The sequence below is a fragment of the Poecile atricapillus genome, chromosome 1, assembly GCF_030490865.1.
Source record: "Poecile atricapillus isolate bPoeAtr1 chromosome 1, bPoeAtr1.hap1, whole genome shotgun sequence".
NCBI classification, from domain to species: Eukaryota; Metazoa; Chordata; class Aves; order Passeriformes; family Paridae; genus Poecile; species Poecile atricapillus.
This window is the reverse complement of record NC_081249.1, coordinates 103,872,416-103,887,581: the sequence shown is the minus strand read 5'-3', so window position 1 is coordinate 103,887,581 and position 15,166 is coordinate 103,872,416. Positions and strand designations below refer to the sequence as shown.

Sequence of the window (15,166 nt, the reverse complement as noted above, 5' to 3'; positions counted from 1 at the left end):
GTCCGTGTGCATATTCTGTGTTGTGTGCTCGTGTGTGTGTGTGCACATGGATGCGTGTGCACGCTTCTCTGCATGCATGTATGTGCACGTGTGTTTGTGTGTGTGTGTGTGCATGAGTTCACGCGTGTACGCACGGCGGCTGTATGCAGATGTGCGCGCATGGGTGTGCAAGTTACGTCTCTGCGTTCGGACACCTCTCTTTGTATTCACACTCGTGTGTCTTGTATTCACAGACGTCTCGGTGCTCACCACGAACGTGTCTCCGCTGACACGCGGGTCTCTGTTCACGCACACGTGTCTCTGTATGACCGCACACGTGTCTCCATGGTCACACAAGGGCTTCCCGCAGCCCCTCCATGGCCGTGTGCAGCCGCTGGGGGGCGCCCCGAGCCGTGCGCGTGCTCCCGCCGCTCTGTGTGTGTGCGCGCGCGCGCGCTCTCGTGTGTCCCCGTGCGCGCACCGCCCCACACTCTCCTACCCCCCCTCACCGCTTTCCCACCCACCTCCTGGTAGCCCCGTGCCCCCTCTCCCCGTACTCTCTTTCCGTGTCTTCTCCCCGCCCGTGCGGCCCGCGCGCGCCGCCGCCCCCGGCCCAGGGGCCGCGCCGCTCAGGGGCGGGCGGAGGCGGCGGCGGCGGCGGCAGCGTCCGCACCGGAACCGGGACGGGCCGAGCCTTGCCGAGCGCCTCCGAGCGTGTCCGAGCGACTCCGAGCGGTTCCGAATCTGCCCGAGCGGTTCCGAACGGCCCCGAACCGGCCGGCGTGGCGTCCGCCCGGGCCGAGCCGAGCGGTTCCGAGTGTTTCCGAGCCTGCTCGAGCGTTTCGAGCGGTTCCGAGCGGGCCCGAGCAGGGCCGCATCGGGCCCGCGCCCGCCCTGCCGCCGCTCCCTCCACCATCCAGCCAGTAATTTTCCAAGCCCAGCTGGCGCTTCCCGGCTGAGCCCGCAGGATCGGCGGGGCCATGGGAGACAAAGGCACCCGGTGAGTGAGGACTGGGACAGAGCGGAGCATCCCGGGGGAGCATGCTCGGGCACGGCGGGGGAGGGGTGGGACAGGCGCTGCCCGTGGAGCTGGGGGTCCCGCGGGTGCCTGCTGGGATATGGTGCCCCCCGAGGAGCAGTGAGGACCCGGAGACTGGGAGTGGTGGGGGATGTTTGGTGGGTCCCGCCTTGGGTCCGTGGAGTTATTCGGGGCATCGCTGCTCCCTCCCCATCAGATTTGGAGCCTGGGTGGATTTGGGATGGGGGAGGCTGTTGTCACCCCCGTGACGCCAGGGAACCCGGGCCCTGATGTCACTCCCAGCGTGCGGCACAGTTGGGGGTGTCGGGGAGCACGTGCCAGCCCTGGAGCGCGGGGACAGGAGGGCGTGCGAAGCCTTCATCCCATGGGAATGCTGCCATGGTGATGCTGTCTTTTGGGGGCCCCAGCCTGATGACCCCTGCCAGCCCTAGCAGGGAAGCCTGGGGGATCTCCCGTGACATCCGCTCACCAGCTGGCTCTGGTGGAGTGGTCAAGGAGTTGACACTCCCATTCTTCACCCCAATCCCTTTCTATCCCCTTGGCCATTAATCATGGAAGACCAGGGATTTCAGGGTGCTCCTGCTCACCCCTCAGCACCATCGCCCTCCCTCTGCTCATCCCCATGTCCCCTTGCCATCAGGTTCAGGGGGCTTTGGTGCAGCCTCTGCCCCTCCCATGGCCATGGCAAGAGAAAAGGATGAATGGGTCTGGCCCTGCCTGGGCAGAATCTTCCAGAAACATTGCAGTGTTTTGGGGTGGCAGGATGGGAGTTGTGGGTTCCTGTTGAACTCATCCAGCATTTTGGAAAGTGGCTGTTGCTGCTGCCAGCCTGCTGGGTGTTTGTGCCCCTGCCGTGGCTGACAGCATCCGCTTCCTCCCTGCTCAATATCCTGAATTCTTGAGAATTCATGTTGCACTCCTGGAGCAGCCAGACAGTCTCACAGATCAGGAGGCTGGGGCACGCACTGGGTTCCTCCCAACGTCTGGATGCAAACCCCAGGATGCAGCTGGTTTGGCCTCCAGGGTTTTTCGGGTGCCAGGGGGAGCTTGGTGAGTGGCATTCCCATCAGCAGGGAAGCCAGCAGGAGAGGCATGAGCTGATCTTCTCCCTGCCTACGCAGCACGTACGGAGGGAGCCGGGGGGGGGGAAAGAATTAGGCTGACAAATCCCTCTTCCTCTCCAGTTTGGATCTCCAAACCCAAATCCACTGGGTTTGATCAGGAGGTTCAGCTGTGGGAGCTGATTTACTATCTGGTTCCCCAAAACCCCATTTCTGCTGATTCCTTCTGTGGCACCCCACTTTTCTTGGGAGTCACCAAGCCCTGCAATGGGAAGAGCTGGAAGAAACAGCTGAGTTGGTGGCTGTTGGCATCATTGATCACCTTTTCCTGCTCTTCCCACTCGGGACTCAGTTAAGGCAGCTGCAAGCCCACAGGATGCCCAGTTACTGGAATTCCTGGGATTCCTAGCCTGTGGCTTGAGGGTGGTTTCCTGGTGGCTGGGAAGTACTGCAGTGGTTCTGGTACACCAGAGCCCAATTTGGTTGGCATGAAACACTCCTTGCACCTTTCCTCTGGCCCCATAGTCTCATCCAGCCCCTCTGTAGCATTCCACCATAGCATCTTGCTGCCAGAGGGGTGACCCTTACCAGTCACCAGACCTGCTGCTCAGTCCCTCTACCATCCCCTTCGTACCCCTGGATGAAGCCATAGGATTTGGGAGCAGGATAGGAATCTCCACCTAGAAGAGAAAGAGCCCTGGAATATGGCCCAGGACAGGAGACTCCTGCTTCCTGGATGTTGTTTGTATGTTGTTTGGAGAGCAAACTCTGGCAATAACAGTAGGATCCTGACACATCCCGGATCCCATCAAGGCGTTTCCTCACCAAGGAAGTTAGTGAAGCTCTTACCCAGCTGGGGGATGCTGCTGCTGAGCTTGGCAGGGGATAGATAGATGGATGGATGCAGCAGGGATGCAAAATGCAGCGTTGGGCCTGTGGGATGCTCTTGCTTTGGCATTGGCTGGCATGGTTCTCCAGGCTCATCCCGGCACAACCGACACGGAGCTTCTGGCCATGACCACAGGGTTGTGCCGGTGCATATGATGTGGTTGCTGGTGGTTCCGTTATCCCCGGAGGTCCCTTCTAACGTGGCTCTAGCTAATTAGATCTGCCAGCCAACCTTGTTAGCGTGAGAGCTGGCAAAACCCCTGGATTCTCTGCCCTGGGTTCAAAGGCAATCAATGGTGTTGCCATCAGATCCTGTTCTGATGCCCAGAGCAATCAAATCATCATAAATCTTCCCAACCAAGATCCAATGGACCCCACTCAATTATTGGCCACCCAATAAAGCTATTGTTAGCCCTGGCTGGGTGCCTAACAAGCTCATTAAAGGATTGGATCCACAGCAAGGAGAGGGCAGGAGAGATGGGATCCGGCTGTGCGGCAGCATGATGGGCTCAGGGGATACTGGGACTGCCAGCCCACGGCGTGAGGCCCCAAGCCCCTGATGGGCAGCGTCAGAGGCCACTTCCTGCCTCGTGTCTCCAGTGTTTCGACACCAGGAAGGGCTGGAGGAGGAGGGAAGGCTTCACACTTCCTCCTTTCCTCCCTCTAGATCCGGTGGCGGGCGAGGGTCACCCTGCTGGCAGCAACAGGCCACTGTGTCCCCATGTGCCCCTTCCCTTCTCCCTGGTGCTTCAGGAGAGATGTGAGCTCCTGCACCCATGGTGTGGGGCCAGGCAGGGCTGCTGCATCCACAAGATGAGGGCACCACACACTCATATGCCCACGGTGCGGAGCCAGCCTGGGCTCCTGCATGCACAGCATGGAGCTGTGTGGATCTCAAATTCTGTGGAGTTTCTGCACCCATAAAGTGGGGCTTCTGCACCTGGAGTGTGTGACTGGGCAGGTCTCAGGCTCTGTGGGGCTCTTGTTCCAGTGTGGGGCCAGAATGAGTATGTGCCAGGCAGAGTGGTGAGGAATGGCTTCCTGCCACACCTGCCATCGATCTCATTTGCGCTGGGTTCATTAGTGGCTCTGTTAGTGTCTCCAGGGCTGGGTGGGGGTATCACCCGTGTCCCAGGGGGCTGGCAGTGGCACTCACTGAGCCTCCAGCCTTGGCTGCCTTTTCTGGGGCTTCCCAGCACACCTCAGGTTGTGATCCAGCATGCTGGACCCTCTTTGGGGTTTCCCTTGGGAGCTGGTCCATGGGGTGTGGGGTGTCAAAGGGGTGACAGGCTGGCAGGGGATGCTCTTCATCCTGCTTTGAAGTAATGCCTCATTAATGCTGCTGTTAGTTGCTCTGGGCTCTCAGGAGGATGCATTCATTGCCCCTCCATCCCTGACTTTAGAGACTGATCCCCCCCATAGCTTTCAAACCCCAAAAACTGTGGGGTGCTGATGCCCCTCCCAGGAAAGTTGAGGCCTTTATCACACCAAGTTATTTAATTGGAGCAGCATTCCCATTAATTCCATCTTTCCTTGCAGCAGCACAGGATCATACCTTCACTAGCAAACCCTCATACAAACATCCTATTGTGGAAGTGCTTTCCCATTTCGGCTGGGAAAAGGCAATCCCCCAACCTCCACAGAGAAAAGCCATGCAGGAAGAGCCAGCAGGATGTTCTGACGTGCCCAGTGGCTTGGGACAGCCAGAAGGATGTCCCCAATATTTTATGTGTCTGGCAGAGGGTTCCTGTGGCTTGTCTGGGGACAAGAGAATGGAGGCACCCAGCCCCCACACTCCCTTATCCAGACTAGATCCTGCTTCCTGGGCAGAGCCTGGCCAGGCTGTGCTGCTCCCCATGGCTCTCAAGAGAGTGGGGTGTGGAGACTTGGGCATGCAGGAGTGCAGGGTCACAGGGAGGTATGGACAGAGGATTTCAGGGATATGGGAGTGAGGGGTGTGCCCACAAATCTCCTGATGCATCCTACCCCATCGCCAGGTCAGTTGTCACTCCCAGGCTGGCACCCACCAACTGCTGCTTTCCCTGCCTGCCCCTTTGCTCGGTGTGGGCAGCTGCAGGCGCTGGTGTGGCTGAGAGTCCATCATCCAGTAGCAGCCTGGGACATTTTGGCAGAGCCAAGCAACTGCCCTGGGAAATTATTATTTCCAGCCTAAAACCACTACTAATCTTCCCAGATGGTTTTAATGGAATTTAAAGGCGAGGAGGGATTATCTGAGGAGAACCCATTATAGGTGGCTTTGTGCCAGGGCAGGCTCCGAAAAATCTGGCAGTGCCAGGCACCCTAGCTGCCTCCACCCATTCCCTGCCTGCTGCATACAGGCTGGGAATGCTCTGGCATTTCCCAGCAGTGGCATGTTGGACCCACATCCTTTCTCCCATGGCTTTGTGGGGTGTTCCAGGAGGATTTTTCCTGCTGAGAGGGGTGTCTGGGGGCTAGTCCCATGGTTTGGAATAGGAATAAAAAGCCCTGGGGACAGGACCACCTCAGACTTTTCTTGCTTCTCCAGTGGCTTTGGGATGCATCCATGTGAGGTAATGGTGAGGTGGGTTCATTCTGTGGGATGCTACCATCCTGTGTGCTTTGACCCATGGTCCCACACTCTGGTCCCCAGGGCCAGGTGGATGCTGGCATGCTGCTGCCCTTCACAGTGGTGTCTGGGCACCATCCTCAGGCGAAAGGATGGGCTGGGGTCCTGACACCTCCATTATCCAAAACTGAGCCCTGGCAGTGGGTGCTGAAGGTTGGATGTACCTGGCACCCAACGGGACTGTGTCAGTGGATGCTTCTTCCCCCAGGGACCTTTCTTGAGGGGGAGAACTGGACAGCTCCATGGGCAGGGAGCCAGGAGCAGAGTGGGGGGTTCAGGAATCAGAGTACCTCCTGCTCCAGCACTTACACCCCCTTTGCTGTTTTGCAGGGTGTTTAAGAAAGCCAGTCCTAACGGGAAGGTAAGGGGGACATGGTGGGGGAAACCATGGGGTCACAAGCATGGCTGGGCCTGGGGGATGGGGGGGTTCATGTCCCTGAACCCCAGATGTATCCTGCACACTGCTGCCTGCCTCAGCATCCTGCCAGGGTAGCAGGAAGGGAAACTGAGGGGAAACACAGTGGAACTGGGAGAGTGGGGTGGGGCTTTCCCAAGGTCAGGGGTCAAGCAGACAGGTTTTGAGTGCTGGGGTGCAGGTGACCCTGCGTGTGGGTGACCCTGCGGTTTTGGGTCTGGCAGCAAGAGCTGATGCAGAAAACCTGCCTTGGCAGCTGCCTGCCCTGTGCCTCAGTTTCCCCATCAGAAGAAAGGTGAGAGGGTGACACTGAGGGGCTCATCCTCACCCAACAGTGGAGTACAAACCCCTGGGTTGCCACCCAAGAGTCTCCAGATGTAAAGTACCTCCAGCTCTGGGGCCAACTGGAAAGGTTCCAAGCTTTGACTGGAATGGGGTGGGGTTGGCTTTTGGATACCACAGGGACAGGGTGATACTGGGGAATGATGAGGAATATGGACCCCAGCAGGTGGGACAACATAGGGGACCCTGAGGTCTACTCTTTGCATCCTTGACACCCTGTTCCCCCCCTGCAGCTCACTGTCTACCTTGGGAAGAGGGATTTCGTGGACCACATCGACGTGGTGGACCCCGTGGGTATGTGGTGGCATGAAGGGGACCTCAGTTGCAGGAAGATGCTTGCCAGGGTGGGCTGAGCTGTCCAGGAGGAAGGATTTTGGGGAGCAGAAAATAGCTGACTTGGGATAATATTCATGTCCCACTGTGGCTTTGCATATGCCCTGGGTGCAGTAGATGCAGACTGTCCCTGCTGGCAGCGTGTTCCCCCAAGCCTTGGCTGGCAGCTTGGAAGTGATGGCTCTCTGTGTAAAGAAGGGGAATTAACTTAACTGTGCTGGTGTCCCCCCAGACCCTACCTGTACATTCCCCTCTAACCCTACCAGCATGTCTCTTAACTCTGACAGTGTGTGTTCCCCTGCCAGCAGTGTCCCCCATCCCAGTGGCATGTCCCCTGACCCTGCCAATTGCATTCCCTGACCCTACCAGTGTGTCCCCCCTTTCCCTGTGACACATTTCTAACCAGGCTGTTCCATTGCAGATGGAGTAGTCCTGGTGGATCCTGAATACCTGAAGGAGAGAAAAGGTAATGTCTACCCCTGGGATCCCTGGGGCCACAGAAGTAGCACTGCCACAGGGTGATGCTAGCATCCCCATGTAGTCCTACCCAGGCATTGGCATCTCTGGGCCCTTTGGTGACATTTTACAGCCCCTTGTTCCCATGGCAGGTTCCCTGTTCTGTACAGAATGGGGGTGCTGTGGTGGGCATCCCAAGGCACAGCTGTGTGCTGAATCCTCATATTCTCAACATGGCGTGTCCTCAAGCCACCACTACTTGCCAGTGTTGGTGGGACTGGCATGACCCAGGATGCCTTGGTGCCCCCATGCCATGATGGTCCCTTCCATGCCCCACACCCTGCTACCAACCTCCCATTGTCACTCTCTCCAGTCTTTGTGACATTGACCTGCGCCTTCCGCTATGGCCGTGAAGACCTGGATGTCCTGGGGCTCACCTTCCGCAAGGACCTGTTTGTGGCCAACTCCCAGGCTTTCCCCCCTGTCCCTGAGGACAAAAAGCCGCTGACACGGCTGCAGGAGCGGCTCATCAAGAAGCTGGGCGAGCATGCCTACCCCTTCACCTTTGAGGTAGGGTGACAGCAGGGGTTCTGGGGTGATTGAAGGGACAGTGAACCCTGCAATGGGGACATCAGGGTCCCATCTGGCCCTGTGGGGTCGAGGTTGGGAGTGAGATGCTGCTATCTGTGATCAAGACACAGCTTTTGGTGGATCTTTGAACTTGTGAGCAGAAAGCAGCCACCAGTAGGGAAACTGCCAGTCCATATCAGCACCAGGGGGTCCATGCTGACACTGGGGATCTATGCCAGCACTGGACAGCTCTGGCAGGGAATGGCGTGGGGGCTGACCCCCTGCTTCATGCACCTGCTCCTCTGATTTCCTCAGCAAAGCTTTGGCAATGGTGGCCATCCCCTCTGGAGGTCTGTGGCATTTTATGGGGCTCAATCCTATGGCCTTTAAAGTGGCCCTGACACCCTGATTTCTCAAAATTCCCCTGATTAATTAAAACCCTCTAAAATAATGTATTTTTATAATGCTTTGGGATTTGGGAAATGCAATAGTAAAATGAGGAAATCCTTCCTGGATTTCCTTCTTTCCATTGTGGACAGGAAAGGGAAGTACTGGTAGCCCGCAAAGAAGCTCCTTACCCCCCTTTCCCTTCCAGATCCCCCCCAACTTGCCTTGCTCTGTCACGCTGCAGCCAGGCCCAGAGGACACAGGGAAGGTAAGGTCCTGCCATGTTCCCATGCTACTAGGCTGTGGTGAGTGGCCACTGCTGGGGTCACCTCTTTGGGGAGTGCAAAGGGGTTTCCCTCCTCCTTCTTCCCCCTTCCTTGTTTTCAGGCCTGTGGGGTGGACTACGAGGTCAAAGCTTTCTGTGCCGAGAACCTGGAGGAGAAGATCCACAAGAGGTAAGCAGAGAGGATCCATCCAGCTTGAATGGGAGAGGCATCCTCCTCTGGTGCTGGTGCTGGCAGCAGGAAGGGGGCACCACAATTTGTTGGGTGACATGTTTTCCAGGACGGGGCTTGGATGGGGGTGCTTTCCAGGATGGGGCTGGGATGGAGGTGTTTTCCAGGGTAAGGATGGGTCAGAGAACATCTTGGGGCTGAGATATCCACCACTGTGCAAGGAGCCCAGCACTTGATGTGGGTAACCATGGGGCTTTCCCCCTGTAGCTCTGGTCATCCAGACACCTTCCATGGCATCTTTCTGATCCAGCAGACCAGAAAAAAAAGGATTTGACCCAGAATGGGCGAAGAAAGAGGGTAGCCTGTGGGCAGCCCGAGTTCTCCTCTCTCTCTCTTCCCCCAGGAACTCGGTGCGCCTGGTGATCCGTAAGGTCCAGTATGCACCAGAGAGACCCGGCCCCCAGCCCATGGCAGAGACCACCCGGCAGTTCCTCATGTCAGACAAGCCACTGCATCTTGAGGCATCCCTGGACAAGGAGGTGGGCAAAGACTGGAGAGTGTACACTGGTGGGGTGATCCTGGGGATCTCACCATCCTCTCTGCTCTGATCCCCTACAGATCTACTACCACGGGGAGCCCATCAGTGTCAACGTGCATGTCACCAATAATACCAACAAGACCGTGAAGAAAATCAAGATCTCAGGTGAGCAGTAGGGCCCTGTCCCCCCACCCCACTGCTGTTTCTGTCCCCATCCCTGTGGGGGCCTACCCTGATCCCCATCTTGCTGTATCTCGCCCCAGTGCGCCAGTATGCCGACATTTGCCTCTTCAACACTGCCCAGTACAAGTGCCCAGTGGCTGTGGAGGATGCTGAGTGAGTATCGGCTCCTTGGGGACACCATGAGGAGCCCTGGAGACCTCAGGGGGGTCTTGGAGGAACCTTGGAGGTCTCCTGCTCCAGTGTAGCCCCACTGGGATGTTGCATTTGGCAAGCAGGGACCGGTGGGAGGAACAGGGAGATGGAGACCTTTTTTCTGGTGGCGTCTTGGGGAACGTCAACCTCTGCATCCTCCAGGAAGGAGACGTTCATCAGGCTGGGGCAAGGATAGGAATGTGGAGAAGTTCACCAGACTAAGATGGAGATGTCTGGGGTGGCCTGTGGGAGCTGTGGGTGGCTGGGGCTCTAGCTGATGGTCGCAATCATCTCCAGTGACATGGTGGCCCCGAGCTCGACGTTCTGCAAAGTCTACACCCTAACTCCCTTTCTTGCCAACAACCGGGAGAAGCGGGGGCTGGCGCTGGATGGGAAGCTCAAGCACGAGGACACCAACCTGGCCTCCAGCACACTGTGAGCCCCCCTACCCCTCAGGGCTTCTGTCTCCCCTGCAGCATGGGGGCAGGACCTGGTCCCGGTGGGCATCCAGCCCCTGCTCCAGGGGTGATGCTTGGGGTGGAGGAGATACCATGGAGGGAACCTTCAGGACAGCTCTGATCCCCACAGCCATTCCCTTACTGATGCCCATCTGCCTCTTCTTCCAGGTTAAGAGATGGAGCCAACAAGGAGATCCTGGGCATTATTGTCTCCTATAAGGTGAAGGTGAAGCTGGTGGTGTCACGAGGAGGGTAAGTGTTGGGCACCCCCCCCACTGTGCTGCACCTCCTCTCTAACCTTGGGAGTGGTCTGTGCTGCAGGTGGGGCCCCTTCATCCTTAAAGCTCCCCTGGGACTAAGCAGGGGTGGGACAAAAGGCGTGTGGGGGTTGTGTGTCCTTGGGAGGGGACAGCGACTAATGTGTTGTATCCTTTGACTCATGCCAGCCTGCTGGGAGACCTCGCCTCCAGGTAACACCCCACTCCCCCCAGCACCCCCCAATCCTCACTGCAGCCCCCCATTGCACCCCCCAGCCCCTCAGGGTGCTACCTGATCCCATGCCTGTCCTTGTGATTTCACTGTTAGGGATGCTGTCTCACCTAAAGCAAAAAGCCTGGCAGAGGTGGGGTTGGGGTGGTGAGGCTGGGAATGCTGGCAGGGTTTGAATCCTGCATCCTCCTACTTGTACCAGAGTGAGAGGCCTGCAGTTTCTGCTGGGGAGAGTGAGCAGGGCACAGAGGGCTGAGCATCTCTGGATGTGGGGAGGCAAGTCTCTGGGGCTTTCCAGGTCTTCATTCTCACATCACTTCCCTCCCACAGTGTCCTACGGGGACCACAGTACTACTCGTCCTCTTTTGGGACACTTCTCTGAGCTCTGTCCTACGTGCCCCTGGGGCAGCTCAGGGCAGATCAAACAGTTTAGGCTGTCACGCCCTGCTGTCACCATGCCCACTGAGCACTGGGAAAACTTGGTGGACTTCCTGCCATTCCTATGGCACTGCTGGCTGCAGCCTAAGCCCAAGGGATTTGGATCCCCCCCACAGCTGCTAAAGACAGATTTTTGTCATGCTGCTCTTCCTCCTGATGCCCCTTTACTTCCCAGAGGGCCTGTGCTGATGCCCCATCCTGGGGTCCAAGTTCAACCAAGAGGCATGAGAGGTGCTGTGCAGCTCCATGGAGGATAACACAGGGGTTTGCCTGGCTTTGTGGTCTCTACAGCACCTCTAATAGGGGGTGCTGTTCTGCTCCCCCTCTGCAAATTTGCCTCACTCTGCATGTAAAGTGCAGGTAGGCCCGTGCTTTACCCTGGTGTCTCTTGCAGTGATGTTGCAGTGGAGCTGCCCTTCACGCTGATGCATCCCAAACCCAAGGAGGAACCAGTACACCGGGACAGTGAGTGTGTCCCTGGGTGGCAGGGCCAATATCCCTGGGCATGGGTGGGGGAAAAGGGGGCCAGTGAGGCTGTGTGGAGGGAGATTCTTGGCTCCTGTTGACTCTATTCAACAGAGCTCAATGTTAAAACCATGGGGGTGCTCCCGTCACCCCAGTGCAGCCAAACTCCAGGAGGGTTGCATCCACACACTTGGAACAGTGGTGGACAACCCCAGGGGAATCTCAGCCACCCCAGTGGGATGGCATTGATGACTGCAGGGGTGGTCTCGCCCACCCTGGTAGGTGAGGGCAGAGATGATCCTGGGGAAGGTGTCACCCACCTCGGTGGGATGGCAGTCACCGCACTGTGACTAATCCTGTGTCTTCCCTCTGTTCAGTTCCAGAGAATGAAGCACCCATAGATACCAATCTGATAGAGCTCGATACAAAGTAAGAGACTGAAGTACACCCTTCCCCTAATTCCCACATTTTGTGTGGGAATGTGAAACATGGTGGTTGCATGGCACTGCCCCCCGAATCCTCTAACACCTGCTGTGCCATGGGATTGGCACGTGTGATTAACCCCACACATGTCACCTGTAATGCATGACGTGTGCTGTTCCCCTCTCTTTTCTCTTCTCCTTTGCCCTTTCCTGCATGGCTTTCCAATAAACAGGAGAAACTGCAGTAAGAGGCCGCCGGGATCGTGTTGGGGGTGTGGGAGGTTGTCACCACAGCATTTCCTGGGCTGGTGATGTGTTTGGGAGGTTCTAGGGTACTTAACCCATCCAAGCTACTTCCTGCCAGTGTGCAGTTCCCTTAGAGTGGGGCAAATGCCAATGGCCCTGATAAAGCTGCACCTGCTGGAGAGCTTGGGGGCTCTTTTTTGGATGCATTGGGCAAGTATTAATAAGGCTTTGAAAACTGAAGCTGTTTGCTAGGGATGTGGGTTTTGGGGCCCCCTGAGCTGCTGTATAACATTGTGGCAGTGCAGATTGAGCCCACTGGGCAAGCTGGGACAGCTTTGTGGGGCAGGGGGTGTTTCACTTTGCACCCCACCTAAACCACTCTCCTTTGTGTCCCCACTAGCGATGATGACATTGTGTTTGAAGACTTCGCCCGCCAGCGACTGAAAGGCATGAAGGATGACAAGGAGGATGAGGAGGAGCGGACAAATTCCCCGCAGCTCAACGACAGATAAGCGAGCCCCCCCTGCTCGCCACCCTGCCCCAGGGACACCCCTACATTAGGCTGCTTCTCTTTTCTATAATTAATTAATTTTGTTTTCTACCTGTACTGGGAGCCTACAGATCACCTGATGGCCACAGGACCTATAACCGTCCAGCTGTGCCGTGTTGTCTCTTCATCCAGCTGCCAGAGCTGCTGTTTCCCGTGCAGGGCATGGCCAGGGGGGTGCTGGAGGCAGCAGGGCTCACTGTAACCCCATCCCTGTCCAGCCTCTTGCCACTTACCAGAGCCCTTTCCTATGAGCTGCCTCTTTTATGAGTTTTATATAAGCCCAGTCTCAACACCAGTTTGCTATGGGGAGGGGGGTTGCAGCAGAATGGGGGTGGGGGGGTGGGTGGTTTTTTTAGGCAGCCTTCTCATGGGAAAAGGCACCTGTGCACTTCGGTGTCCCCTCCTTTCACCCATGGCCAGTCCCCCTCTGTCCGGCCCTGCTGCATGTGTTCCCTCCCTGGGATGCATGAGCCTGGCTTTGACTTTGGCCCCTGCCCCAGCTGCTCCAAAGGGGGTGGGCAGCACCTGCCCTTCTCTTCCCCTAAGTCCCCTCAAAGTGGCCAACCCCAGGGGTCCTCCCAGCTGCATCAGTTTTCACACCAGTATAATCTCCCTGGAGGAAACCAGCTCAGAGCTGGGAGCTGCTGGGGCCAGGTTAAGGCGGCAGAGGGGACACTGTGGGTCTGTGCCATCAGTCACACACTGCTTGGTCTGGGAGAGGCCTCAAATGCCTCTTCACAACCATGGCAGTGTTGTGGCAGAATAGCCTGGTGCCCAGCAAGATACTGCCAGGGCTACTTTAGTCCTGCAAAAAGCTGCAAAGCCCTCCTGGTTGATGTTTTGCTCTGCCTGCATGGGATCTAGCACCTATTTGGGGGTAGTGGAGAAGTGGGGTGTTTGCCACCCTAGTGTTTCAACAGATGCTTGTACCTCCCGGATTGGTGGTGCCTGGACCCCCGCCCCTCTCTAAGGGTCTCTGGTTTCCCACCATCCATTGAGAGGCCATTCCCACTATTTATTGTGCTGTTGCAGTCAGCATTGTCATCTGAGAGCATTTTGTGGAGATAGCTCCATCCTCCCCACCTGGTTTGTGGGGTGCTGAGCTGAGCCCATCCCCCTCTCCCCCCCCGGTAATTTTTGGGTAAAGCTGATGGGCAGCGTGGTACTTCTTTTTGTAAAGTGGTTCCTTTGTACTGATCATTGATACCTGCTGCTTTGGTTTCTCCACCCTGTCTGTGATGTTTCTGTGTTCTGTCGAATAAATTATTCTAGTTTATTAAACTCAGAAAAAAAAAAAAAAAAAGAAAAAAGAAAAACCAGTAAAATACAGTCCCAATACCTGGACACTTCTGTTAGCTAAGGACAGGGGAACTGGCATAGGCAGCAAGTCACAGAACCATAGAATGGTTTGAGTTGGGAGGGACCTTGAAGTTTATCCAGTTCCATCCTCCCTGCCATGGGCAGTGACACCTTCCACTAGACCAGGTTGCTGAAAGATCCATCCAACCTGGCCTTGAGCACTTCTAGGGATGGGACAGCTTCTCTGGGCAACCTGTGCCAGGGCCTCACCATGCTCACAGTGGAATTTTTTCCCTCCTGTGCAAGGACCAGGGAGCAGCAGCTACCTGCCCTGCTCATGCCACCCCATCACTCCTCTGATGACAGCCTCTTTGGTGTGTAGACATGCAGAGAGGATCCAAGGAGGAGATGAAGGGTTCTGTGTCCTGCAGCAGGGGCTGGGCGTTATTTTGGAAATGAAATGCACAGCCATGCTGTACCTGATGAGTATAGGGCACTAACGAGCTGCTTGTTAAACAAGCCATGTCCAGTCTGTGTCCTGCTGAGGAACTGCTCAGAGCTGATTGTTTTAAGGATCACAGGATCATAGAGGTTGGAAAAACCCTCAAAAATCATAGAGTCCAGTGATTCCCCCAGCCCTGCCAAGGCCACTAAACCATGTCTCCAAGAGCCACATCCAAACATCTGTTAATGCTGCAGGAAGCTTCTCATCCCTTTTGAGCACAGCAGGGGCCACAACTGGGAAATGAGCCAAATAACACCTCCATTTATGAGCCTGAATTCGGAGACAGTTCCTCATGGAAGGGCTGTGGCTTGTCCTCTCATAGTCAAGGAAGGAGAAACCATGCCTCAAGTTGTGCCAGAAGAGGTTTAGATTGGATATTAGGGAAAATTCCTTCCCTGAAAGGATTGTTCAGCCTTGGGACAGACTGCCCAGGGCAGTGGTGGAGTCCCCATCCCTGAAGGGATTTAACAGATGTGTAGATGTGGCAATTGAAGACATACGTGGTTTAGTACTGGGCTTGGCTGTGTGTGAGTAAAGACTGGATGCCATGATCTTAAAGAGCTTTTCCAACATTAATGGTTCCATGATTCTACATCCCCAGCTGTGTTACCTTGCCCAGGAGTTAAAACTCTGTGGCCTCAGTGAAGACAGGCTTTCTGGATGACTTTTCCAGAGAAAAGTCCAGAGAGAGCAGAGGTTGGACACAATCATGTCCCATGCAGCTTGAGCTCTCTTTGCCATGCTGATGCTATGGGGAGAGTCCTTAAATTGGTTCACTTCATGGGTGTCAGCATTTGAGCCAGAGGCTGTCCTAACCTTCCCCACCAAAGACAAATCTGGCTCCATCA

The 15,166-nt window shown here is 56.3% G+C and overlaps 1 protein-coding gene across 4 annotated transcripts; it reads left to right on the top strand.

The window, feature by feature from the left end:
- Positions 1 to 686: 686 nt before the first annotated feature.
- ARRB1 (arrestin beta 1) lies at positions 687 to 13,802 on the top strand. 4 transcript variants are annotated; one of them, XM_058858307.1, is made up of 16 exons: positions 690 to 979; positions 5,906 to 5,936; positions 6,566 to 6,626; positions 7,087 to 7,131; positions 7,495 to 7,691; positions 8,287 to 8,346; positions 8,466 to 8,533; positions 8,937 to 9,072; positions 9,152 to 9,236; positions 9,335 to 9,407; positions 9,744 to 9,881; positions 10,073 to 10,156; positions 10,351 to 10,374; positions 11,226 to 11,300; positions 11,674 to 11,725; positions 12,365 to 13,802. In XM_058858307.1, exons 1-15 carry the CDS (start codon positions 960 to 962, stop codon positions 11,684 to 11,686), a joined length of 1,110 nt encoding a protein of 369 aa, XP_058714290.1. In that variant the 5' UTR covers positions 690 to 959; the 3' UTR covers positions 11,687 to 11,725; positions 12,365 to 13,802. The 4 variants fall into 4 exon arrangements, with proteins under 4 accessions (XP_058714297.1, XP_058714290.1, XP_058714288.1 ...); XM_058858304.1 differs by having other exon boundaries at positions 699 to 979; positions 11,226 to 11,296; XM_058858314.1 differs by lacking the exon at positions 10,351 to 10,374 and having other exon boundaries at positions 687 to 979.
- The last annotated feature ends 1,364 nt before the right edge of the window (positions 13,803 to 15,166 follow it).